At 46.0% G+C, this 27,962-nt stretch overlaps 1 protein-coding gene across 3 annotated transcripts; it reads left to right on the top strand.

The window, feature by feature from the left end:
• Positions 1-625: 625 nt before the first annotated feature.
• Positions 626-26,286, top strand: COPS7B (COP9 signalosome subunit 7B). 3 transcript variants are annotated; one of them, XM_045031475.1, is made up of 7 exons: positions 626-761; positions 10,580-10,756; positions 12,234-12,309; positions 19,918-20,006; positions 20,614-20,816; positions 22,365-22,470; positions 24,920-26,286. In XM_045031475.1, exons 1-7 carry the CDS (start codon positions 690-692, stop codon positions 25,076-25,078), a joined length of 882 nt encoding a protein of 293 aa, XP_044887410.1. In that variant the 5' UTR covers positions 626-689; the 3' UTR covers positions 25,079-26,286. The 3 variants fall into 3 exon arrangements, with proteins under 3 accessions (XP_044887410.1, XP_044887412.1, XP_044887411.1); XM_045031477.1 differs by lacking the exon at positions 626-761 and adding an exon at positions 6,902-7,159; XM_045031476.1 differs by lacking the exon at positions 626-761 and adding an exon at positions 6,902-7,163.
• Positions 26,287-27,962: the final 1,676 nt, after the last annotated feature.

Here is a 27,962-nt window from a genome sequence, read left to right as displayed (position 1 = left end):
ATGATCGTAGCGGCCCACTATGTTCTAGGCACTTTCCACACATTTCATAAGTCACAGTTCCTGCCCCAAGAGCTCTCAATCTAAGAAGTTGAGCAACTTACAAAAGGTGGAGGAGAGGGATACAACATACAAAAATATCCATTTTCCTCACAGGCCATTACTCGTTGGCAATGTCTTGTAGGCATCATAGTAGAAATAGGCCTTAAGGAGAAAAGGGACCAGCTCAATAAGTGTGTTCCATGTATAAAGGGGAAGCAGGGAATAAGAGGCAAAGGTGGTGGCAGGAGAAGCATACAAATGAGAGGCTGAAGCTGGCTTCATTGGCCTAGCAGAGGGGATGAGGGCATGACACAACCAGAGACAAGGACAGATGAGCAGCAAAAGGCAGTGTGGTGAAGATCCTTGAAGGTGAGGCCTAGAAGCTTGAACTCGATGCAGTGGAAACTGGGCAGCCAGCGGAGAGGTTCAAAGAGAAGGGTGTCTTGTCATTGATTTCAATAGGCTTTGGATCAGGCCCTCACACAGCTTGGTGTGAGGGCTCCATGACCTGGCTAACGGGCTCCTGACTGAGCGACTGTCCAACTGCCATACACGTTCTAGAACTTTCACTCCAGGTCTCTGTGGCCCCACGGCCCAACTGACTGGGGACGTTACTACAGATTTACAAACAGGCTCTTTGCCAGGCACTGATGGGAAACAAGGTGAATTATCCAGTGTCTAAAGAGGACCCCGGCTGCAGCGCTGCGAGGGGAGGAGATGATGTGAGTTAAAGGATAATGCCGACATTAAAAGATAAAATGGGGATTAAAAGAGTAAACCCGTGATTTGCTGGATGCAGACAGCAGCGTGGGTGGAGGCAAAGGGCTGTAATAGCAGAGTCGGTTTAAAAGGGGAAAGAGACAGCTGGACATTTTCGTATATTTTTTAAAACTGGAGCTTTGCTGAGCTATTTCTCCACATTCAGCATCATTCAGCCACGTTGCTGTGCAGCTGAGGCAGGAGATATCAGGATTCAATCCAATCAAGAGGCCATCCGGACTGATCTATATAGGGTCAGCTTGGGAGGAAGTGATGCTATCCTGTTCAGCCTTTGTCCTCAGGCTCCATCCACAATCCCAGAGTAGGTGCCATGTGTTTGCAAAAATAATCCGTGGCAAATAACTAGAAATTAATATTACCATGTATATTTCCAGCACTAGGTTTCAGAATCAACACCCCTTAAGACAAACGGGGCCATTCACTCCTCTTCTAGTGCTATTGTTTCAGACTGTCTGCAGACTCAGTACAGTGAAAAATAAACTGTGTTGTGGGACCTACTTATGATACGGTTAAAAGGCAGCTCTATCTCACAGTGCAGATGAGACATAACCATGTTTTCATTGAGGCTCTGCACCATTTGTTACAGCCCTGCTGGTTCCCCCTTGTGGAAATTCCAGGCTGCTGTACTGGACCCAACCTCTGGATCTTGTGTGCTTCCAAGCCAATTGGGTCTGAGCAGCATCCATACACTGTCCGTAAGTCTGGCCTCTCAGGCACACCCCTGAGGTGCAGACTACCACTCTGGTACCCCTTCTCTGGGATGTGGGACCCCATGGTCCAGTTGCCTTGGGCCCCAGAACCAATGCTGAACCCCCTCCAGTCTCTTCAGTAGTTTATGCAAGCTGTCTCCAGAGCTCTACCCTTGTGGGCACTCCAGTTTACAGTTTAACCCTTCAAGGACCACATGACAGCTAAAGCAAGGAACCCCCATGTTTTGCAAATGAACTTCTTAAACATGCACACTTTACTCATAGAAAAGTACAAGTGAGTTACAGACATGAAAAACAACAGATATCTTCATGTAAGCCCTCCCTCAATTTCCTCATTCCTCCTGAGAACCCTTTGGATCTTGGTCAGTGTCCTTCAGGGGTCCAGACTCCTCCTGCTCCCACACCTCCTGCTCAGTCTTTTAGTTCTGCAAGGGTGCACCCCCGTTTGCTTGAGAGCATCTCTTCTTAATACCAATTTCCAACACCTTGTGCTCCTTCTTTCCTATCTTTGGGGTTTCTTCCATTCTCCCACCCTCTGAGAGATTGCTGGCCATTAACAATCAGTGCCTTGGCTAGTAGCCTCCACTGTCCTGCCAGGGCAAGACTGGTCAATTGTTGATGGCCCTGCTTCAGTTTCTCAGACATTGTTTTCTGCCATAAAACAGAAAAGACAAGGTGGATGAAGTAATATCTTTTATTAGACCAAGATATTACCTCACCCCCTTCTCTCTAAGGTCCTGGGGCCACACAGCTACAAGACTGCAAACATCAGATGGAAGATTATAGTTAAACATAGAGTCCATAATATCAAATGGAATTCATATATTACACAGACAGGTTCCCCAAACTATCACACCAAACAAAACATAGCTAGGTCCCTTTATGCCACGCTCTTTCACATTCACGGTTTTCTTTGCAACACAACTATGAGGGTAAGAAACATCATTTGTTTTTAATGAGACCTTACATTCTGTGGTGTGCTGTGGCCTCAGAGAACTGCCGGTCTGAGGTATTGCTCCATCCTGGCTCCGTCCTGCTTAGTTTATAAGAACACAGCAGGTAGAACTTTCTATGTATTATATGCAACTCTGTACTGTAAATCCTCATCTGGGGTTTGTTGACTCCCCACTCGATAAGTCGGTTTGTTTCATTAGTCCTGCCTTCCCACCATCCACCCCCCATCTCCTCCTACTCCCATCCCATGACTGGAGCATAAACTAAACTGGTCAGTGTCCAGTTGTCTTCAAAAAAGGGATTGAGAACAAAAGAGCTGCATCAGTTGCAAAGAGGAAAGGATCAGGGGAAGGACAATTGGCTAAAAGCATGATCTTGAAATTCAATTGCTGTCTGGTTCTTGGAAATTTATTCCCAATCCCTCAGGCAGACCAGTGAAATTAAGCAGGCTGGCATCACACTTTTTCCTCTTTACTATCACCTAGCTGCACACATTCATCACTGATCCCACTGCTATAACCTTTGTCCACACTTTGGAGATCTGCCGTCTTAATTATTGTACCCTTCTCTTCTCTTGCGTCAACATCTTTATTCTGTCCAAAACATTGGTGCTAAAGAACACTCAAATAAGAGGGTGTTTGGGGTCATATAAGTACCAAGACATAATTTCACTCATCGGAGATATTCCAAGGCTAAGATATATTAAGTTCTTTGCCTCTCCTAGAGCATCTTTCATCTGAGGATCTCAAAGTGTGTTGCAAACATGAATTAGTTAAGCTTCGTAATACCTTTAGGGGCCTTATTTTCCCACCAGAGGGTATGAGTAATTCCCACTGACTTCAGTGAAAGTTACTAATTTCCTGAGGCAAGAGACCCAGATTTCTGTGAAGTATGAAATTGTTACTATCTCCATTTTACAGATCAGGGGACAAGCATGGAGAAGTGAAATGACTCTCCCATTGTCACACACTGAGTCTCTGGCTGACAAGGAAAACAAACCTAGGAGTTCAGATTCCCCATTTCTTATTCTGACCATTGTTGTTCCTGCCTTTCCTCCACCATCAACTACTGCAGTTACTTTAGGAAAAAATAAGGACACAATTTTCAGAAGTTTTCATTAGTTCTGTGTGCCTCAGTTTCTGGGTGCCCAACTTGAGATACCTTGGCTTAAAGGTATGAAGGCACCTAATTCCCATTTAATTGGGCCCTTGTGTTTGATTTTCATAGGTTCTCAGGATTTCAGTAGGAGTTGTGAGTCCTGAACACCCCTGAACATTAGGCACAATATGCCTCAGGTCTGCCATACAGAAACTGAGGCACACAAAATGAGTGAAAACTGAATATTTAATTTCCCATCTCTGTCGTGTCATGGTGCAGGAGATGGACTGGATGACTGTCAGTTCTCTTCTAGTATTAGTGATTTGGTGAATTAAGGGATGGTGCTAAGTCTGGTAGCCTAAAAACAGTCCTGTACCAAAATGTTGATTTGACAAGTGCGGTTTCTTTGTACCATAACTTGGCTCTGCCCGTCTGCTCAACCCTGGACAAGGTTATTGAAAAATACAAGAATCCTACTCTGGGAGAGTGATGGAGAACATTTCAATGCCTTGTCATCAATGCAGAGACAGGCTAGTGTAATATGCCGTCGTGTGCCAGCAAAGATATGCAGCAACTTGAATTTTCATTGGCAGGCTGTCCAGCAGAGTAGCTGCTATTTTATCCAGCCCACATTTTGGTTAACTGAGAGATTATCTGAGATCAGAACAGGACAAGTTTTGTAATTTTTTAGGGCCCCAAGCTACCAGAGGAGGGATTGGGCTATGACTTAACTTCCCCCTGCAGTCTCACAGTGTGGAAACTAAACTGGCCCATGTCCTGCCAGATCAGTACTTGCCCCTAAACATAGGTTCCCAAGTGATTACACACCTACATTACTGTGCAAGAAGAATGTCAGGGAAAGTGTGAGACCCTTACTGAATGAGGGAGGCAACATAGTGACGGATGATGTGGAAAAAGCTGAAGTACTCAATGCTTCTTTTGCCTTGGTCTTCACAGACAAGGTCAGCTCCCAGACTGCCACAAGTACTCCTGTTCTTTTTACAGTATGGGGAGGAGATGAACAGCCCTCAGTAGTGAAAGAACAGGTTAAGGCAGGAGTTCTCAAACTAGGGGTCGGGACCTCTCAGCGGGTTGCAAGGTTCTTACATGGGGGGGTCACGAGCTGCCAGCCTCCACCCCAAACCCTGCTTTGCCTCCAGCATTTCTAACGGTGTTAAATATATAAAAGGGGTGGGGGTCTCACTCAGAAGCTTGCTATGTGAAAGGGGTCACTAGTAAAAAAGTTTGAGAATCACTGGGTTAAGGACTATTTAGAAAAGCTGGACGTGCACAAGTCCATGGGTCCAGATCTAATGCATCCAAGGGTGCTGAGGGAGTTGGCTGATGTGATTGCAGAGCCATTGGCCATTATCTTTGAAAATTCATGGCAATCAGGGGAGGTCCCGGACGACTGGAGAAAGGCAAATATAGTGCCCAGATTTGTAAAAGGGAAGAAAGAGAATCCAGGGAACTAGAGACCGGTCAGCCTCACTTCAGTACCCAGCAAAATCATGGAGCAGGTCCTCAAGGAATCCATTTTGAAGCATTTGGAGGAGAGGAAGGTGATCAGGAACAGTCAACATGGATTCACCAAGGGCAAGTCATGCCTAATTAACCTGATTGCCTTCTATGATGAGATAACTGGCTCTGTGGATATGGGGAAAGCGGTGGATGTGATATAATTTGACTTTAGCAAAGCTTTTGATACAGTCTCCCACAGTATTCTTGCCAGCAAGTTAAAGAAGTATGGATTGGATGAATGAACTATAAGGTGGATAGAAAGCTGGCTAGATTGTCAGGCTCAATGGGTAGTGATCAACGGTTCGATGTCTAGTTGGCAGCCGGTATCAAGCGGAGTGCCCCAGGGGTAGGTCCTGGCCAGGGCCGGCTCCAGACCCCAGCGCGCCAAGCAGGCGCGTGGGGCGGCATTTTACCGGCAGGGCGGCATTTGGCTCCGGCGGACCTCCCGCAGTCATGCCTGTGGGAGGTCCGCCGGAGCCCCGGGACGAGCGGACCTGCCGCAGGCATGACTGCGGAGGGTCCCCTCTTCCCGCAGCTCCAGTCGAGCTCCCACAGCCATGACTGCGGCGGGTGCGCTGGTCCCGCGGCTCGGACGGAGCTCCCACAGGCATGCCTGCGGGAGCTCCACCGGAGCCGCGGGACCACGGCACGGTCCGCAGGCACTTCTGCCCCAGCCGCGGGACCGGGGAAGGGCGCGGCGCACCGCCCTGCTTGGGGCGGCGGATTTTCTAGAGCCGCCCCTGGTCCTGGGGCTCACTTTGTTCAACATCTTCATGAATGATCTGGATGATGGGATTAATTGCACCCTCAGCAAGTTTGCAGATGACACTAAAATGGGGGGAGAGGTAGATGTGCTAGAGGTAGGGATAGGGTCCAGAGTGACCTAGACAAATTGGAGGATTCGGCCAAAAGAAATCTGATGAGGTTCAACAAGGACAAGTGCAGAGTTCTGCACTTAGGAAGAAAGAATCCCATGAACCGCTACAGGCTGGGGACCAACTGGCTAAGCAGCAGTTCTGCAGAAAAGGACCTGGGGATTACAGTGGACGAGAAACTTGATATGAATCAGCAGTGTGCCCTTGTTGCCAAGAAGGCCAATGGCATACTGAGCTGTATTAGTAAAACCATTGCCAGCAGATCGAGGGAAGTGATTATTCTCCTCTGTTCAACACTGGTGAGGCCATACCTGAAGTATTGCGTCCAGTTTTGGCCCCCCTCCCCACCGAAGGGATGTGGACAAATTGGAGAGAGTCCAGTGGAGGACAACGACAATGATTAGGGGGCTGGGGCACATGATTTACGAGGAGAGGCTATGGGAACTGGGGTTATTTAGTCTGCAGAAGAGAAGAGTGAGGAGGGATTTGATAGCAGCCTTCAACTACCTGAAATGAGGGTTCCAAAGAGGATGGAACTCGGCTGTTCTCAGTGGTGGCAGATGACAGAACAAGGAGCAATGGTCTCAAGTTGCAGAGGGGGAGGTCTAGGCTGGATATTAGGAAAAACGCTTTCACTAGCAGGGTGGTGAAGCACTGGAATGGGTTACCTAGGGAGGTGGTGGAATCTCCTTCCTTAGAGGTTTTTAAGGTCAGGCTTGACAAAGCCCTGGCTGGGATGATTTAGCTGGGGATTGGTCCTGCTTTGAGCAGGGGTAGGACTAGAACCTCCTGAGGGCCCTTCCAACCCTGAGATTCTATGAGTCTAAGAACACTCAGATGTCTTACCCTGACCCTGTCCCCTGCCTGACGTCTTACCCTGACCCCAGCCTGACCTCTGACCTACACAGTAACGCTCAGATGTCAGCTCCCTTGACCCTGCCCCAGCCTGCCCAAATCCTGGCCACGAGCCGGCGCCAGGCCCCGCTTGTGCCGTGACCCAGGCTGGCCCGCGGGGCGCGCGCCCATTGCCCTGTCCCGGGGCCCGGCCGGCGGGCGGAACGCGGCGCGCGGGCGGCGGGGGCCGGGGGAAGGAGCGGAGCGCAGGACGCCGGCGCCGCTGTCATGGCGGCCTGAGGAGCGGCGGGGGAGGCGCCGGGAGCCGGACGGAGGCGGCCGGAGCAGGCAGGTAAACTCCCCCCCCCCTCCGCTCTCACAGCTCTAGGGCGGCCCGAGGGGCTCCCCGCCCGCGCTTCCATTCCCCGCCCCCGAGCACCCCCACGGCTGCCGGGGCTCTCCAGGCCCCGATGCTCTCTAAGGGGACGAGGCCTCCCCCGCAGCTCCCCTTGTCTGGGCTCCCATCGCCCCCTCACAGCTATCGGGGGTCTCCCTGGCTGGGCCCCCCATGAACCCTCCCTTCTCTGAGCTACCCCGGGGGGATCTCCCTTTGGGCCCCCCATGAACCCTCCCTTCTCTGAGCTACCCCGGGGGAGGGACTCCCTGACTGGGCTCCCCCGGACCTCTCTCTTCTCTAACATACCCCAGGCCAGGGGGTTTCTCCGACTGGGCTCCCCCTGAGCTGCCCGGGAGCGGGGTTTCCCTGCCTGGACCCCGCATGGGTCTCTGGGATCTTCATTGTCCCCTTCCTTTCCATCTGCATCGGGGTGGAGAGAGGATCTTTCTTGCCACCTACACTTTCACTCTCTACGACTTCGGTGGAGAAGGCGGGGTCAATGTGCTCTGGTGTAAACTAGCCGTTTTCTTGTTGCCTTCAGTGAAAGGTGCGTTCACCAGTGCTTGGTGTGAATTGGTAGCTTTGTCTGACTGTTGGTGTAAGCTCTGTAACTTGAGTCCGCCTTTAATATTTATGTGTCCTGTGCAATGAGAGGTTTCTGTCTCCAGGACTCCTTATTTTCCTTCCAGCCCTTGCCAGTTTGAATTAGTTTCTGATTATGGTCTAAACACGTGGGCATTTGCAGAGACCTCTGTTATGCTTCTCCTGTTGGAGGCAAAGAGTTCTACACAGAAGATGCACAGTACATTCAGCTTTAACCCTTGTTGTGCTGAGTGGTTTGCCTGCTACATCCAGGAAACCCCCTGCTTTCTCCCTTGCACTCACACTGACCCTAGCCCTAGATGCTCTGATCTTTGGATAGTATGTTGCTGTGGGAAATCTGTATGTTCTTTTCCCTTTCACTCCTGAGGGTCAGTTTGACTTGACCCTGCCTTAGGACTTGTGGAAGGAAGAAATCTAGGCAGTGAGTACTGCACCTGTGTCTCTGGAGCTTTCAGGCAGCAAACATGCATGGTTTTGTATTGGAAAGATAAAAATGTACCTGAAATGTGAAGTTTGAGAAATAGGGTGGAAAAATCCTGTTGTGCACCAGCCTAGACAACCAAAAACAGGGTATGAACAAGTGAAATGTGACTGTGAGACAAGTGCGACTGTGCAAGTGAAAATACTGGGTGTATGGCTTGCCAGGCTCATTTGAACTGAAAACAAAACCTAGCTACCTCCTCAGTTCTTAGCAAACTGAAGAAGAAATAATGAATGATTTTTCCACCGGGCCACTCATGCCAGGCTTGCCATTTGCTTCTGTGCTACCAACCTGCTCCTGGGGATGGCACTTCCAGAAAAGTGTGTGCATAACTGGCTGTGTGGAAAAGTGCAATCTGGAGTGTGGACAATAGAACAGATCCAAAGAAAGAATCCAGCAAAATTGGTAAATGATCAATTTCTTCCAGGAAGATAGCCCTGACCCATTGTCTAGGGGTCTGGAAATGAGTCAAAAGATCTGGATTCAGTATCCATCTCTCACCGACTCGCTATGTTCTTGAGCTAACTCTTTCACCTTCGAGTCTGTTTACTCATCTGTAAAATGCGGATAATAATGCTTACCTAGTCTTGGAAAGCATTTTGAGAGCTACTGATGAAAGTACATAAGTGCAAAGTTATGCTGTTTCATAGGTCACACAAAAATGAGCTGGAGGAAGGGAATGTTTCATATAGGGCAGCCATAATTTCATGCTGCATTTGTGGTGCTGATTGTCCTTTGATAAATTACCTTAAAATATTTCTTTCATCTACATAGCAATTGCTTTTCATCAGGCTAAAAAAAAATCTATTTAGTATTAATCTGGTAGCCTCAAATGATACCTGGGAACCAGAAAGTATCACTATGGTGCTTCTGTCACCTGTGATTTTAAAAATAAAAGAGGTGGAGACTTTGCACAACTTTCACAACAGGACCAGGAATACCTACTCTGTCGCAATCTTGTACAACACATTCAGCACTTGTAGTGCCTTGGAGGATAGTCTTGTGCTTAAGGCAAATGCCTGGGAGCCATGAAATCTACATTCATTCACAGTTCTATCACATTCCCTGTGTGATCGTGAGTTAGTCACTTGACCGCTTTGTGCCTCAGTTTCCTTTTCTGTGAAAGCAGATGATAAAACTGATTTACCCCTTAGATGTATTTGCAGACACAGGGTAACTATATTGCCAACACAGAGTGTGATGGCAGCTCAAGTAGACCTATGTGAGCTAACTTTAATCTAACTTGCTTGGATAGTGGAGTAGTAAAGCTGCAGCAGCTTGTGCTTCAGTGTAGGCAGTACAAGCCCACCCAGAACCCTAGTGGGACTAATGCAGACAGAAAGGTTAACAACAAGATCTTAAAATTGTCACCAGAATATGTCCTTTGTAAATATAACATGAAAAAATCATGTCCAATAGTGATTCAGGGCTTAGGAGATCAAGTTCACTGTAGCTTGCACATGACTTGTAATTTACCACATTTATTTCTTTTCTGAACTTGTCAGCTGGTAACTGGATTTGACATTTCAGAGCCCAAATTATAATGCTCAGAGTGAAGAAACAGGTCAAATGTATTGGACCAGAACTGAAGACAAAGATTTACCTTTATAAAGAGAGGGTTTTTTTTTAATCATTTAAGCCTTGTAATTAACACAAATCAATGTAACTCTGCTCTGTTGGCAAAAATGCACTGTAACCAAGTAAACTAGTAACAGAGCTTTTTCATTTCCCCCTCTTTGGCTCTGAAAGCAGTTGGAGTTCTATTTTCCTGCCTTGTTAACTGACAGGTATTCAGATACTATTGGGAAAGATGCACTATACAAGCCTATGTAAGTGGATTTATATATATATATAGGTTAAATCAGTTGCTGTTCATTTGCTGTGTAATGAGTTGTGAAGTGGAAGGAGTCTCACAAAACCCACCACCAGTGTTGTCACCACTTGGCAGTCTCAAAAGAATTGAAAGCCTGAATTGGCCATGGAATCTGAACCCTCCTTCCTAGTCCTAGAGGAGGCATTCCAGGGCATCGGTGAGGCACGTTGGCAGGACAGTGTGCAGGACACTTTTAAAGCTAGTGCCTGAGCTGTTGCTGCTCTGTGGCTAAATAGGACTTTGGCTTCCAGGGCTTAGTCTTGCACTCATCACTAGCACTGAATTATCATAAAAAACAAGGCAAAGTTAAGTGTGGAATGTTACCATCCTGGACATGCTTCCTGATCCACTTCTAAGCAGCGCTTTGCAGAAAGATGGAGGAAAGAGTCATTAAAACCATTTCTTTTTTGGCAGATTGAAAAACCTAGAATGGCAGGAGAACAGAAACCGTCCTGCAATCTTCTTGAGCAGTTTATTTTATTAGCCAAAGGCACCAACGGATCAGCTCTGACTGCTTTGATAAACCAAGTGCTAGAGGCTCCTGGGGTTTATGTCTTTGGCGAGCTGTTGGAGTTAACAAACGTGCAAGAGGTAAGAGTTACGTTTCTATCTTTTTTCTCTCCCCCCCCCCCCCAACTCCTCAGTTTAAGGGATCTCCTAGGAATTTCCATGCACATAGTAGACTATGATGGCAAAATCTCCATCTTGGGGAAAGCCTGACACAATTTACCACAGTTTTCCAATGCTTCTATCAAGCCCCGAGTCAAAATGACAAATTTACAGAGAATTGTGAGGACCTGGTATACATGAGGGGATCACTTTTGTCATATGTATTTATTTGGATTTAAATAATAAAATGATGCCTGTGCAAGGCTCCAGGCATCCTAACTTGTGACTCTTAATACAATAAAATTTCAGCAACACTAAAATAATCATTTAAACTAGTATTTCAGCCAGCCAGCCACCAGCAAAAAAGCTCCTTTATATTCCGTCATTGTTCTGGGAAGCATACCATTAGCCTTCTCTAAAACTCCTGTCACACATGGATTTTACAGCATGCCCAGAAGATCACCACGTTTGGGCTGTGTCAGAGGAAAATGGGGAGCAAGTTTCAGAATCCCAGAGCCCTCCTAGAGAACGCTCTGTTAGCAGCTCCCTGTCTCTTACAATGAGTGAGATCTAGCTCCAGCACCTCTGCTGATTGCAGTTATGGCAGCATGGCACACAGGAAGCTCAGCTTTTCAAACAGGCTTTTGTGCATGGACAAAAATGCCATCAACAGTTTCCTCCCAGTTTTTTCATGCAGCAAATCATGTAGATTAGGAGAAGTGAAATACCAACCCAGGCTAGTGTAACAGCTGTTGTTCCTGTGCAATATTTGCTTGTCAGAGGATGTACAGAACTTTGAGGCAGATAACTTAAAATGCTCTAACCTGCTTTGCTTTGAGATTGTTTGTGGTTTTGCAGGTTAACTGTCTTAGATTCCCAGTGTCCAGTAAGGATTCTTAACCAGCCAGCACCATAATCTGCTCATCTGTCATGTGATAAGAATACACAGCTGAATTTAAGGGGACACATTCTTCATTTTCTCTCTTAAGATGCTGCATGAAGCAGCTGACTCTATAAACTAAACTCAAGTTCTAATACACCTCTACCACGATATAACGCTGTCCTCGGGAGCCAAAAAATCTTACCGTGTTATAGGTGAAACCATGTTATATCAAACTTGCTTTGATCTGCCGAAGTGCGCAGCCCCCCCTCCCCCAGCATTGCTTTACCGCGTTATATCCTAATTCATGTTATATCGGGTCATGTTTAATCAGGGTAGCGATGTATATGGAATTGGCTGTATCATCCTGATTCTAAACTACTGAAATGTAGTGCTGATTACATGACTTTGGAAAGGTCCAACCCTCTGACAACTGAAAATAGCCCTTCTTTTATGTATTTTTGAAAAGTTACATATTCTGTGTGGAATTAAAGCGAACACTGTGGAGAAGCTGTATACCAATATCCTATTGGTCATTATTGGCTTACGTAAGATTTCTTTTGCTTTCCTCCTCTTCAGCTTGCTGAAGGGCCTAATGCTGCTTATTTCCAGTTGCTGAACCTGTTTGCTTACGGAACGTATCCAGATTACGTAGGTAAGAGATTGCACTTTGCAAATGCTCTAAGAACCTGGTGACAATTTAATGGGCTGTGAATGGGGGTAATCCAGTCTCTTCAGAACTAGCTTGTGCAGCTTCTCATTTTTCTAGCCAGGAAGCTCAAGGTAGCTGACTTACCCAAGTGTGTGATGGCTCCATGAATGTGGCAGGTTGAAAGGATCTAAGGGTAAAATTCTGTCTGTCAGAGGCTTTCTGGATGATTGGGGGCTACCCAGTTTATTGCACCCAATTCAGCACGTATGATTACCTGCCCTATGTGTGTATTCGGTGCAAGGAGCTCCTGGCCCTCAGAGACCATGTACGGGCTTTGGAGACCAGGGTGTGTATGGGCTTTGGAGACCAGGGTGGTTGAGCTGGTTTAAGGGAGACAGAGAGGTACATAGATGAAACTTTCTGGGACACAGTAGAATGGTCCCACTCCCGGTCTGACAGCCTCTGTGCTGTTGAGGAGGATGAAGGTCTCAGGGAAGGAGAGCATCGAACTGGAGCAGAGAGAAATGAACCCATAGTTGGGACCCTCTTTCCAGATGATAATGTGGTATCCTGTCACACTGAGGATACCTCTCTGAGGGAGAGAACTCCAGTTATTAGGAAGAGACTGGTATTAGTAATGGGTGATTCAATAGTTAGATAGCTGGGTTTGTGATGACCGGGAGAACTGCATGGTGACTTGCCTTCCTGGTCCAAAGGTTGTGGATCTCTCGAGTCTATCTAGATGCCGTATGTGTAGTGCTGGGGAGGAGCCGGTGGTCATGGTACATATAGGTACCAATGACATAGGGAAGGATAGGAGAAGGGTCCTGGAGGTCAAATTTAGGCTGCTAGGTAAGAGATTGAAGTCCAGGACCTCCATGGTAGCATTCTCTTAAATGCTTCCAGTTCCACGCGTGCAGTCAGTTAGACAGGCAGAACTGCAGAGTCTCAATGCGTGGACGAGATGATGGTGTAGGGAGTAGGGGTTTAGATTTATTAGGAACTGGGGAAACTTTTGGGAAAGGGGGAGCCTATACAGGAAGGATGGGCTCCACCTAAACCAAAATGGAACCAGACTGCTGGCATTTAAAATTAAAAAGATTTTAGAGCAGTTTTTAGACTAAGGGCTGGGGGAAAGCCAATATGTGCGGAGGAGCACATGGTTCGGACAGAGACATCCCTTTGGGGAGGATCTACTAACAGAGAGTCTCTATGTCCTAGTAAGGAGGAGAGTATGAAAGATAAAATACAGGTAGGATCTGATGAGAAACAGTCAAATGAAAAAAAGTCTCATTCAGCTGCATCATTCAATTGTAATGGAAGACTGCTAAAAAGTGACACGTTTTAAAAGTGCTTATATTCCAGTGCTAGAAGTCTAAATAATAAGATGGGTGAACTAGAGTGTCCCATATTAAATGAGGATGTTGATATAATAGGCATCACAGAAACTTGCTGGAATGAGGATAATCAATGGGACACAGTAATACCAGGGTACAAAATATATCGGAAGGACAGAATAGGTCATGCTGGTGGGGGATTGGCACTATATGTGAAAGAAAGCGTAGAATCAAATGAAGTAAAAATCTTAAATGAACCGAACTGTATCATAGAATCTCTATGGATAGTAATTCCTTGCTTGAATAATAAGAATATATCGGTAGGGATATATTGCCGACCACCTTACCATGATGGTGATAGTGACTATGAAATGCTCAGGGAGATTAGAGAGGCTTTTAAAACAAAAAACTCAATAATAATGGAGGAATTCAACTATCCCCATATTGACTGGGTACATGTCACCTCAGGATGGGATGCAGAGATAAAGTTTCTTGACACCTTAAATGACTGCTTCTTGGAGCAGCTAGTCCTGGAACCCACAAGAAGAGAGGCAATTCTTGATTTAGTCTTCAGTGAAGCACAGGATCAGGGCCAAGAAGTGAATATAGCTGGACCACATGGTAATAGTGACCATAATATAATTAAATTTAACATCCCTGTGGTGGGGAAAACTCCACAGAGGCTCAACACTATAGCATTTAATTTCAGAAAGGAGAACTACACAAAAATGAGGCGGTTAGTTAAACAGAAATTAAAAGGCACAGCACCAAAAGTTAAATCCCTGCAAGCTTCATGGAAACTTTTTAAAGACACCACAATAGAGGCTCAACTTAAATGTATCTCCCAAATTAAAAAACTTAGAGAACCAAAAAAGAGCCACCGTGGCTAAACAACAAAGTAAAAGAAGCAGTGAGAGGCAAAAAGTCATCCCTGAAAAAGTGGAAGTTAAATCCTAGTGAGGAAAATAGAAAGGAGCATAGACTCTGGCAAATGAAGTGTAAAAATATAATTAGGAAGGCCAAAAAAGAATTTGAAGTACAGCTAGCCAAAGGCTCAAAAAGTTTTAGCAAAAAATTTTTAAATACATCAGAAGCAGGAAGCTGCTAAACAACCAGTGGGGCCACTGGACGATTGAGATGCTAAAGAAGCACTCAAGGACGATTAGGGGTTTGGAGAGGGTCCCATATGAGGAAAGATTAAAGAGGCTAGGACTCTTCAGCTTGGAAAAGAGGAGACTAAGGGGGGGATATGATAGAGGTATATAAAATCATGAGTGATGTGGAGAAAGTGGATAAGGAAAAGTTATTTACTTATTCCCATAATACAAGAACTAGGGGTCACCAAATGAAATTAATAGGCAGCAGGTTTAAAACAAATAAAAGGAAGTTCTTCATGCAGTGCACAGTCAACTTGTGGAACTCCTTACCTGAGGAGGTTGTGAAGGCTAGGACTATAACAGCGTTTAAAAGAGAACTGGATAAATTCATGATGGTTAAGTCCATAAATGGCTATTAGCCAGGATGGGTAAGGAATGGTGTCCCTAGCCTCTGTTTGTCAGAGGATGGAGATGGATGGCAGGAGATAGATCACTTGATCATTACCTGTTAGGTTCACTGCCTCTGGGGCACCTGGCATTGGCCACTGTCGGTAGACAGATACTGGGCTGGATGGACCTTTGGTCTGACCCGGTATGGCCGTTCTTTGTTCTTATGTAAGGCCATTGTGGAGAAACTAAATGAATTCTTTGCATCAGTCTTCACGGTTGAGGATTTGAGGGAGATTTCCAAACCTGAGCCATTCTTTTTAGGTGACAGATCTGAGGAACTGTCCCAGATTCAGGTGTCATTAGAGGAGGTTTTGGAACAAATTGATAAATGAAACAGGAATAAGTCCTCAGGACCGGATGGTATCACCCAAGAGTTCTGAAGGAACTTAAATGTGAAATTGCAGGACTGCTCACTGTAGTCACATGACTGGAGGACAGCGAATGTGGCGCCAGTTTTTAAAAAGGGATTGTAGTGGGGCAGCTGCCCCATTCTGGTGTGGGAGGGGTTAGAGAAAGTCAAAGAGGCTGCGCAGAGTCCCAGCCAATCATGGAAGGGCTTAGTGGGAGCCAATCAAGTGGAGGCTTGAAAGCAGCTAATCAGGGCCAGGCTGGGCCCTATAAGAAGGCTGCAGGGCAGAGAGGAAGCCAGTCTGTCCCTCGAGGGCAAAGGGAGAAGAACTGGCGCTTAGAGAGAGAGAAGCACCTAAGACAGAGCAGGGCTGGGCAGGGTCAGCAGGGGCTGGGAGAGCTCTAGGCTGACTGCTAGACTAGGGCCCTAACACAAAGGGGCAGAGAAGGTGCTAGGGCTATGGGGAAGTGGCCCAGGAAAGTAGGCCCTGAAGCCAGGGGCTAGATTAGAGACTGCATTTGGCTACTGAGGCAAGTAGAAGGACTGAGGGCCGCCTGTCCCCCAAAAGCAGGGAGAGGGGCACAGCTGAAGGGCCGTGTCCCGAAGAGGACACCGCAGTCCGGGAGCGACGCGGATCTAGATGGTGGAGACGGTGGAGGAAGTGGAAGTAACAGCAAGTGAGACACTGCTAGGAAAAGGCGCCCTGGTGGGCCAAGAGAGCTAATTCACAGAATGACCAGCAGGAGGCACCATGGTGGTGGGTCTGCACCGTTACATGGCTCCAGAGATGACCCCAGCAATTACAGGCCGGTAAGCCTGACTTCAGTACCAGGCAAACTGGTTGAAACTATAGTAAAGAACAAAATTGTCAGACACATAGATGAACATAATTTGTTGGGGAATAGTCAACATGGTTTTTGTAAAGGAGAATCATGCCTCGCCAATCTACTAGAATTCTTTGAGGGGGTCAACAAGCATGTGGACAAGGGGGATCCAGTGGATATAGTGTACTTAGATTTTCAGAAAGCCTTTGACAGGGTCCTTCACCAAAGGCTCTTAAGCAAAATAAGCAGTCATGGGATAAGAGGGAAGGTTCTCTCATGGATTGGCAACTGGTTAAAAGATAGGAAACAAAGTAGGAATAAAAGGTCAGTTTTCAGAATGGAGAACGGTAAATAGTGGTGTCCCCCAGGGGTCTGTACTGGGCCTAGTCCTATTTAACATATTGAGAAATTATCTGTAAAAAGTGTGGTGGCAACATTTGCAGATGATACAAAACTACTCATGATAGTTAAGTCCCAGGCAGACTGTGAAGAGCTACAAAAGGATCTCTTAAAACTGGGTGACTGGGCAACAAAATGGCAGATGAAATTCAGTGTTGATAAATGCAAAGTAATGCACATTGGAAAACATAATCCCAACTATACATACAAAATGAAGGGGTCTAAATTAGCTATTTAGACTCAAGAAAGAGATCTTGGAGTTACTATGTTTAGTTCTCTGAAAGTCCCCTCAGTTTGCAGTGAGAGTCAAAAAAGCTAACAATGTTAGGAACCATTTGGAAAGGGATATACAGTAAGACACAAAATATCATATTGCCTCTATATAAATCCATGGTACACCCACATCTTGAATATTGCGTCCAGATGTAGTTGCCCCATCTCAAAAAAGATACGTTGGAATTGGAAAAGATTCAGAAAAGGGCAACAAAAATTATTTGGGATATGGAACGGCTGCCATATGAAGAGAGATTAATAAGACTGGGACTTTTCAGCTTGGAAAAGAGACGACTAAGGGGGGATATGATAGAGGTCTATAAAATCATGAGTGGTATAGAGAAAGTAAATAAGGAAGTGTTATTTACTCCTTCTCATAACACAAGAACTAGGGGCCACCAAATGAAATTAATAGGCAGCAGGTTTAAAACAAACAAAAGGAAGTATTTTTTTCACACAATGCACAGACAACCTCTGGAACTCCTTGCCAGAGGATGTTGTGAAGGCCAAGACTATAACAGGGTTCCAAAAAGAACTGGATAAATTCATGGAGGATAAGTCCATCAATGGCTATTAGCCAGGACAGGCAGGGATGATGTCCCTCGTCTCTATTTGCCAGAAGCTGAGAATGGGTGACAGGATGGATCACTTGATGATTACCTGTTCTGTTCATTCCCACTGGGGCATCTGGCAGTGGCCACTGTTGGAAGAGAGGATACTGGGCTAGATGGACCTTTGGTCTGATTCAGTATGGCCGTTCTTATGTAAATCTTTTTTTCATCTGACTATGGAAGAACAGCAATAGCCAGACTGTTATTACGTGCTGGTCTAGACGTTTAGAGTGGGCATTTTACCTGCCTCTCTTGGGCTGAGTCACTGTGACATGAATTGACTTGCACTGGTATTCACGCTCTCTTCCTAAAATTCAAAAGACACTTATTCTGCAGAGGACAAACTCTCCATCTCTTTTGAAATTAGAGTGGTACCCATTAGAGAATCTCCCCTTTCAGGGGTTTGTAACCTAGTCTTGAAAATCCATTCTGAATTGAAACTTGGTAAACAAGGTTTGTATCATGTTTTGTGTAGTGACTGTGTGTGCACAAATACAGTATTTGTGTGTGTGCGCATAGGCTGTTAGACAAATAGTCCATTTTTATGTGCAAAAGTCCAGTTTGATTTGGTGGTTGTGATAATTTTGCATGCAGATTAGGCACACCGTTGCATGTGCTTTTCACACACAATTGCACGTCTGTCTTTGGAAACTGGCCTCTCGTATCTGTTTAAATAAAAGCACTGCATCTACTAGTGGGTTCTTAGAAGATTAATTATCAGTGTCACAATTTGACTGGGTTGAGTTGCTTTTCTCTTCTTGAATGTCTTAAACATCTTTGTTTGGGAGATACTTGGCAGGAACTAAACCTGTGCTGTAGTCTAGGCTTTGCTGTGTTTTTGGAATACTGAGAAACTAGCTACAAAGGGATTAATCTAAAAAAGGAACAGCTTTTCTAGTCCAGCCTTAAAACAGGCCAGAGAGCCTTCTTGCTTGGAAACCATTGGCTGTACTCAAGAAAGGTGTCATGCAACAGACCTATCTTGCTCCTAGGCTTCTATAACCTCTTCATGTGGTAAAGCAAAATAAAGACATGTCCACCAGGATGCCACCTTGGAAATAGCCACTTGTATATAATTTCAAAGGCACCAAATCTGAATCAGGATAGCGTGTCTATCTGAAGGTGCATTCCAACCTTGCCGTGCCTTTGTGCTTACACTTCAGTTCTGATGTGGTGCAGTGCAGTATTAATATTTGTGAGCAGCAGCCTGAATCCAGAGTATCACAATGCTTTACAAATAATTCTGTCCAGGATGTCATTGATGCCCATCACAGTAGCATCTGAGCACTTGAGTTGTAAAATCTGGAGAACAGCTTTAGTAGATGTATTGGGGTGAAAGCTCCGGTAGATATGGAGCCAGTACAAGCTTCATGAATTCTTTGCAGTCTGTGGGTCTCTAGGATGTGACCAGTTAGAGGACCAGTCTGCTCTGCATGGGTGTTAGATCCTGGGGCATGACTTGTAAGAGTAGGGATGTTCACTAATATCCTTGACTTAAGCTTCCCCTTCCCATGGAAGGTTCTATTGAAAAGTAAGATTGTAAGGGAGAGAGTAATCACCGCCTTCCAAATAAAAATGGGTACAGGAAATGGAAAGAATTGGGTGAGATGGATAAGATAACCTTAGTGTCACGGAAATACTAACTCTTTCATTAACACACATATTCCAAAGAGCACCTTTGCTTTTGAAAGCAGCCAGCCTCCCTTCTGTTTGTGAATACTCTAGAAGCATGTGGATACTGCAGTGATAAAATGGCCATAGAAGAATCTAGATTAATAATGTCTCTTCTCTCCATGAATCTGATGTTTGACACTTTCATGCATGGTTCCCAAGTGCTTCAAAGAAGTAAGTATCATCCACATTTTACAGCTGGTGAAACCAAAGTCCAAGGTTTTATTAGCATGAGCCTGCTGAAAGAGGACAAATAGTTTGGTCTTGGAAACAAAATATTAACCATATGTCTTGGCAGGATTTCACCTGTAGACATGTGAATTATGTTCTGTATTTTTGTGGTTCTGGTTTTGGAATTAGAACAGTTAATAATTGACTTTCTTTTTAATTCTGCCTCTGTTTCTCCTTGGGTATGGTCCAGCTGTTACTTATGGCAGCACTGTCTTCTCAGTAGCACCCCTTCGTAGCAGGGGTAGTACTTAGTGCTACTGACTTCTGGGGTGCAACTCAGTCAAAGACTTTGATCTGAAGGTTTTGTTTAATTCTTGAAGGAAAATCCGTAACTTTGTTCTCATTTTTTTTTTTTTTTACATTGAACAGCAAACAAGGATAACCTGCCAGAGTTAACGGGGGCCCAGAAGAACAAGCTGAAACACTTAACTATTGTAAGCTTGGCTGCCAGAATGAAGGTAAAATATAGAAATCTTGGCTAAGTAATGCCAGCCATTTCTGCAAGTGGCATCCAAGTATTGTACTCGGGTTTGCTTTAGGCTGCATGTGTGCTCTGGAAAATCTGTGACTGGAAAATTACCTGCAATGTACAGTGCTCCCCTGTATTCATGGGACTCAGTAACTTATGAACAACTTCCAAGGAGTGAGAGCTTGGAATGGCTGAACAGCTCTATAAAGAGTGAGAAATGGGCATTCTGGGAGGAGAAATCAGATTGGCTAATGGAGGCGGGACCCACTCACCCATCTACCTCTTGAAAATCTTTGTCAATTCTGGGTGGAGGAGGGAATTGACCGTTTTACCTTCCACAGTGCTGCCACCCCAACCCACTCCCCAGAACTTATTGTAATAAAGGCTGACAGGGATGTCTTGTGTGGGACGTAACCTAATAGTATCTGCTTCCTTTGATACTGTTTGATACTTTCCCACTTGCTGTTTACCGGCAGGATGTGTACAATAAATATTTGTTTGATTGCAAGCTTCTACTAACCCTGCTTCCAGACTATGCTCAACTTTCCATTCTGGACCCACAAGTGACTGTTTGTTCTTGGATTTCCTGTTTCTAGTGTATTCCTTACTCTGTGCTGCTCAAAGACCTGGACATGAGGAATCTGAGGGAGCTGGAAGATCTAATCATTGAAGCTGTGTATACAGACATTATTCAGGGGAAACTGGATCAGCGCAACCAGGTGCTGGAGGTGGATTTCTGTATCGGCAGAGACATTCAGAAGAAGGACATCAGTAATATTGTTAAAACACTCCAAGAATGGTGAGGCAGGAGGCTCCTCCACCTTGTCTGATTTGCCTTTTAGGAATATCTCAAAGGAAATAGCTTGCCCTGGCTTTTTCTGAGTCCTGTAAGAATCAAATGTTAGCTTAGTTTCAGCATATTCCATTCATTAGCACTTTTATACCATGAAAAGTCACTTCTGGAAGGGTCCCTCCTGGACAAAAACCCTGATACCCTCTCCAGTACTTCTTACAGATGCTGTCATAGTAGTACATCCAATTGTACTACTGGCTTCAGATTCTGAAGTTACCTCAGTTCTTACCTTAGTTACCTCGGCTCTTTGCTTTAGGGCCTCTCCTACAGTCATGCCAAATTGACATCATGGCCTCAACCTAGAGACAGACATCTTGTAGAATGACACCTTCTTCCTGCTGCCATATTAATTTTTCTGATCAGCAAAGACAGATTTGTCCGCTAATCCTCTGGTGATGAGAATTACTCAGGCAAATCTTAACAAACTGTATCTCAGAGTCACAGTACTTTAAATTTCACCTCTGAAGTGTTTCAGATATCTCTGTAGGCCTCCCTTCATTGCTGGAGATGAAGCAGACCTCATGCTTTTGGCCGAGACCATCTTGTTCTGGTTACTCGTGTATTTTTATCAAGTTTCCAGTAATCTGCCTTTCAGTCCTGTAAGATTCGTTCATTACCCGAAGGAGTTGCCACTTTTCTAGGCCATAGGGACTGTGACTGATTCCCAGTTGACTACATAATACAGTCATTGCCTAGCTGTTACGGGCGCATTAGAAATAACAAAGATTAAGTAGCTGTGGAAGTATGGTAACCTGGGTCACTTGGTTTTTTCCCTTTTCCCTTCTCCACTCCTGCTTCCCCCTCACTACAAGGAAGGAGTGCAGCAGCTTCTTGGATCTTTCTGCATTGCTTGGTGTGCAACTCTGACCCACTTCAGATCCCTTTCCATTCCGTCCCACTGTGAATGGGAGCTGAAACTGTCACTGAGGGAGGAGTGTTCTTGTCACCCTGATCGTTTATTTCTTAGGGGGACCTTGTCAGTGTGACTTTGATTTTCTGAGTAATCTTAAAAAAAACCCAGTTTCTGATCTATTCCCCCTTTACGTAGCAATTCCTGACTTTTTAAAAAGGTTTGAACATGTTTTTTGGCTTCTCTGTGGTGAATCTAATAGAGCAACTCCACCAGACATGCTGGGACCAGCCCCTGCTTCACACCCCTCTGCTGCCTCTTTTGTTTGGCTTTGCTGCTGCTGGCAAATATCTTCTTACAGGGGGCAAGGACGTGTACACATGTGAACTCCTAGACTGGCCATCAGCAAAGCAGCAAAACTGAGTAGATACATGTTCAAACCTTTTTACACAAAGTAAACACTGAAACAATAGAATAAAACATCTTTTTCCACTCAGTTCTTTCAGCTCTAATAATCTTCACTGCTAATGTTAAATATAAGCCCCCTAACTTTCATACAGAACTGTTGTGTTTTGTTTTGTTCAAATTGAGTGTCCCTTTCAAACTGTCCAGCACTGAACACACGAGTGTTGTTACATTTTCAGGTGCGATGGGTGTGAAGCGGTTCTGTTAGGAATCGAACAGCAAGTGCTTAGAGCCAACCAGTACAAAGAGAACCACAACCGAACTCAGCAGCAGGTAGAGACAGAGGTAGGTGTAGAATCACTCCTGTCTGCTCTGGTGATGAGTGTGTCAGATACACCTTCAAGTTTCTCTTGGTGAATTTCTGTGCTTATTAAAGTGAGAAACTAAGAGGCCTGGCTAACACATAGTGCAGGGGTAGGCAACCTATGGCACGTGTGCAGAAGGCAGCACGCGAGCTGATTTTCAGTGGCACTCACACTGCCCGGGTCCTGGCCACCGGTCCGGGGGGCTTGGCATTTTAATTTAATTTTAAATGAAGCTTCTTAAACATTTTAAAAACCTTATTTACTTTACATACAACAATAGTTTAGTTATATATTATAGACTTATACAAAGAGACCCTCTAAAAACGTTAAAATGTATTACTGGCACGCGAAACCCTAAATTAGAGTGAGTAAATGAAGACTCGGCGCACCACTTCCGAAAGGTTGTTGACCCCTGACATAGTGTGAGCAGGAGTCTTGTAACCTTCCTTTGCACTGCACTGCCAATGTCCCTCAATTCTTACCTTGCAGCACTCCATGCTATTCAGTCCAGGGCTTCTGATAGGTGGAGACTGACAATCATGCCAAGCAGGTGTGCTAATCTTGTGATGCACCATCTAGGAAAGAACTTGGATTCCTCCACTCCACAACCATATTAACTTCACTGATGAGCTAAGACAGATTTGACCACTGACCTTCTGATGTGTGGATTTCTGAGTCATCCTTTGTAAACTTGCTGGGAGCTCCTTGCGTTGATTTGTTAGGAAATTAATTTTTTAACACACAAAACACGATGGAAATCTGATGTTTCTACAACTTTAGTTTTCACTGTGAATAATGAAAATCCAGAAGGAATAAGAAAAAATAGTTGATTTATTGTAAAGCTAGGAATGTCGTTAAAAATCTCTTCATAACCATTCCTAGACATCCCTCTGAATTCCATCTGAAGTGGTGAAAGTGTGGTAATTTCTTTCCTTAGAAACCCTAAATTGTAGCTGCAAAAAGTGTGTTTGAAAACTGCTTCCATCACTGAGAGTGCCTCATTTGTTAACCTTGCAAACGTGGACAGCCCTCTGACATCCCAAGGAATAGATACAAGGGACTAAATTTTCAAAACTGGCTAGTGAGTTTGGGTACCCAACGTGAACTCCCATAATAAAGGTTTCTCGTTCACTGAATGAGTCCTCAACAATTTCTGAAAGTCTTGTTGATTTAATGTGTCAACTTGAGTACCCCAAAATGACACCCAAAATCCTGAAATCGCTTTTTGAAAATTTGAGCTAAAATGTTTTCCTCCCTAATCCTGTAATATCCAGAGATGGCCAACAGAGGGCAGCATAAGCACACGGTTCTAGTCTCTGCTAATTGTATTTGCTTGTGAAAACAAAACTACAACTGCAAAGGTGAGAGCGGTCCTCCTGAGACTCTAGCTCGAGGTTTATTTCTTGCAATCCTGCATCCTGGCAGGCTCATGCTGGCCTTTTGAAGCTGTTTATATGCAGTGATTTGACTGGTGCCCAGGACACATTTGAGGAGTCTGGTGGCACGTTAAAGACTAACAGATTTATTTGGGCATAAGCTTTCGTGGGTAAAAACCCACTTCTTCAGATGCATGGAGAAGTGGGTTTTTTACCCGCGAAAGCTTATGCCCAAATAAATCAGTTAGCCTTTCAGGTGCCACCAGACTCCTTGTTTTTGTGGATACAGACTAACACGGCTGCCCCCTGATACTTAGGACACATTTGGTTTGCCGGGCGTTTCTAGCCCTGGGGAGTCTGGACTCCTGAATTCTATGTTCATTTCAGGCTGCATTTGTTTTTGTCAGTTCACTAATTCTTTTCGTGGCACCCCCTGAGGTCCGGTGTTTGGAGGGTGAGGTGCCATGCAGATGGCACTTCCCACTGCTTCCTGGTGCATGGGGAGCATACCACTGTGTGCTTGCTCGCCGAACACACCCCAGGTCTTGAGGGTAGCCTCCATTCCTAACTTGGAGGAGAATTGTGGATCAGTTGGCTGATTGGTGCGAATAGTTTTCCCTTCCCTTCGCTCTGCAGAGCTGTTCTAGGTGTGGAGGTTTTTTCCTCCACACTTATCCCTGTCAGTAAACAGACACTTGAGGTCTGCAGACTGGTGAGATGGCTGCCTCCTTCAGTCAGGCAGTGGAAAGTCTTTCTTGCTTGTCACTGTGCTACTCCTGGTGTCTAGTAGCAGATATCTGCAGCCCTCAATTGCCTCCGAACCAGGTCTAACATCGAGTATTTCCAGGTCAGGTCATCTACAGGTTGTTAATACCAACACCTAATAAAATCAGACTGAGAGGATTTAATGCGTGTGCATGGGGAGATTTGTATCCAGCGATGAGTTACTCTTAGAACTCAAGGGCATTTCCACCCTGTGCTTAGGAAGGGGGCTTCCTCTCTGCAGTGGGGGTGGAAGAAGCAAATGCTGATTCGCTGTCTCTTCTCGCTCAGGTCACAAACATAAAGAAAACATTAAAAGCCACGGCCTCATCATCAGCACAAGAGATGGAACAGCAGCTGGCAGAGCGAGAGTGCCCTCCCCACGCAGAGCAAAGGCAGCCCACAAAAAAGATGTCCAAAGTCAAAGGGCTGGTCTCCAGCCGTCACTAGAACCTGCCGTGTAGCCATCGTTCAGCCATGAATGACGACAAGGAGCGACACAGGCCCCGTGTCTCCTTTTCGGTGGGTTCTGGGCCAGTCCTCTCCAGGCTGACAGATATAAAAGCCCTGTTTGAATACAGCCCCAAACCGGCTAAGCTACAGTGTGCAAATCTCATTCACATCCAAGATGCCGCCTGTTCTCCTAGGCCTTTAAAGAGGGACTTTCAGCCAGAGATAATTACCACAAGGGGCAGAAAGCCTGCGACACCAGGGGAACGGAATCTCTGTGGAAGGTTTTGCTCCCTCCCGGCCAGCCTGCCCGTGCTCCCTCTTGTGAGGAGTTTGCCATGCTGATTTAGAGTCAAGATAACGTCTTCCATGGCACCCGACTGAATCCCAAAATTGGGACTTGGCTATTGAAGCCACAGGCTGGGAGAGAGGAAACTACCAACACAGATCTCTCCAATCCCAAGGGGAAGGCAAAACATTACTAGACCAGGAGCAGCGCTACATTGAAATCTTCCACCTTCTCCAGGCCCCTCTATATTTTAATTCACACTCTCCCTCACTCTGTGAAGGTGAGATCCAGTGCTGGGCTGTGTTCACTTACCTGTTTACTGCCCTTAAGCCTTTTAATCTGCCACTGATTTAAAGAACTAGGCTACAGCGGTGAGGCTTCAGCACGGCGAGGAGGAAGCAAGCGGCTCTCTCTCGAGCTCTCCGTGTTACAGGTGGCTGGGGACCTACTGGAAGTCACGTTCCTTCTCAGTGTGTCTGCATCCTCCCAGGGCTGCTTGTGAATTGTTCCCTTCCTGAAATCTTTAAAGCATAATACCGTAAATCTTCCTTGGAGATGACGTGTGGTGTGGAAGAGGAGCCGCTGTGGCTTGGTGGCAGGCCAGTGGCCCAGAACCCGCTGACAGGCGTGGCAGTGACATCCCCTTGCTGAAGCGATGGACTTTACTAGCCTTTCTGAACTTGAACAGTTTCAGGTTGTATTTTACTCCTTTTTTTTTTTTTGTACATTGTTGTGATTCTAAAGCATTTCAGCCTTTGTTTTGTGTTTGATATTTGTTACAGGCTAACTTCAGGGGACTTGTACCTCGTGGGGGAGGTTGGAGGCTGTTTGTTTTTTTTAAGGGGAGGGCAGGGTTGAGATCTAAACTGCAATTCACATAAAGTGCATTTTGGAACAAATTAAATGCTGATTTAATGTAGGAGTCGAGTCTTGGCTTTGGAGCAGCGATGGGCAAGCACTGTCTAGGCTAGCTGGGCACTGACACGGCCCTCATGGCTGGGTTATCGGAGTTCCTCGCTGACACCTGACTCCATCTTCACCTGCACCTGGCAGGCAGGGAGGTGTCCTTTCCATTTTACAGACAGGAGCGGAGGCACATAGAGATGTGACTTGCCTAAGGTCATGCAAGTGGTCCGTGTCAGAGCTAGGACCTGCACCTAGGTCTCCTGAGTCTTAACCCCTTACCCACAGGACCAGGAGGCTTGAGACTGTCATACTTTGCTATCACAGTCTTCACAAAGTGAGGCACTCCCAGGGAGGGACAGTCAGCTTGTCTGAGCACTGGTCACAGCCTGGCCCATCTTCCTTTCAGTTTATCCACGCACTCTGCAGTGAGAAGCAACTTCTGTGCTGGGAAAGACCAGCTGTATAAGCAGAAGCTCATGTCTGCTGTGGGAACCAAAGGGTCCTTCGGTACAAAGGGCGGCATTTCTGAGACTTTTCTAGGGGAACATGGGGGCAGGACCTTGCTATAATTCAACCACCAACAGCTTCAGCTGGCCTTACGTAGGTGTGTCCCATGCGAGGCACCCACCCACCCTCCTCTTACTGGTAGCTTGAATTCTTTGCTCTCTGCACATTCCCATTCTTTACCCTAGAGCATGTTCTAGGGTTTGGCATGAGTCTGCAGAAGTAAATGACTCTTCTCACCTATGCACAGACACAACCGCCACTAATAGTGGAGACAGGTGGACTATCTAAAATACCTTTAACCTGACATGTGAGGAACAGGGCTGCCTCTGGATTAGTTCCCTTGATTCCTGACTGTTTTCCTCTTCTGTGCCCCAACCTCATTCCTCCCCCCCCCCGCCAAGCCCGCAAGCCAACTAAAAAGCCCACGTGCTGGTGACAGATGCTGTAGTGACGAGCCTAGAGCATGAAGTCGTCTTTGGACATATCCCTTCCCTAGGCAGCAGCTGTGCTAGCGTTTCCACGCTGCCTGGCTAAAGGTGCCTCTACTCTGCCGGGCGGGGAGGAGCGTGTGAGCTTCCTGCATGCTCACGCCTTGGCCTCTGGGGGGCTAAGCCGGATTTTTGTGAGGTGGGCCCCCAGGCTGAGCCCCACTGGGGAATTCCAGGTAAAGTGCCGCACAGCCACTGCAAACTGTTGTTGGTCATGTGCAAACCCCCACCCCCAAAAAGACTGGCTGTGAACTGCTGCCCTAGAGGTGAAAGGGCTCAATCTCCTGAGCCTCCGTCCTCACCTGTTCTACTGCTAGCTCACTTCAAACACCTGCCTTTTTGTGAGGAGGCAGGTTCAACTTGACTGCCTTGAAAGAGGCTTCGGTCTTCAGTAACCAATGGCGTGCAGGGCTCAGGCGTGAATTGGCCTAGTTCATGTTCTTTGCCTGTCTCGCCCACTGTGCTATGCTGAAGGGGAGCAGCCTCCGTCTGCTGAAGCTTCCTCACCATCAAGTCGTTACATTTTTACGAGCTCTATGCAAAAATCTGAAAACCCCATTGGATGCTCAGGCCTTATTTTCACGGCTATGTGCAGTGCCTTTGTTTAGTAGAGAACCGAGGGAAGGCTGCGCCGTGCCTTGAGTAAAGAATGAATTCTTACTTCTGTGCACTACGGGGAGAGAGATGGGGGTGG

This window comes from Mauremys mutica, chromosome 9 (genome assembly GCF_020497125.1).
Source record: "Mauremys mutica isolate MM-2020 ecotype Southern chromosome 9, ASM2049712v1, whole genome shotgun sequence".
Lineage (NCBI taxonomy): Eukaryota > Metazoa > Chordata > Testudines > Geoemydidae > Mauremys > Mauremys mutica.
Note: the sequence above shows the minus strand (reverse complement) of the source record. Positions and strands in the feature narration are given on the sequence as shown.

Coding starts and splice junctions, on each gene's coding strand:
- COPS7B (XM_045031475.1), top strand. CDS start 690: ATGGGAAACAAGGTGAATTATCCAGTGTCTAAAGAGGACCCCGGCTGC. Junction 762..10,579: donor CTGCGAGGGGAGGAGATGAT/GTGAGTTAAAGG, acceptor CTTTTTTGGCAG/ATTGAAAAACCTAGAATGGC. Junction 20,817..22,364: donor GTTAAAACACTCCAAGAATG/GTGAGGCAGGAG, acceptor TTACATTTTCAG/GTGCGATGGGTGTGAAGCGG.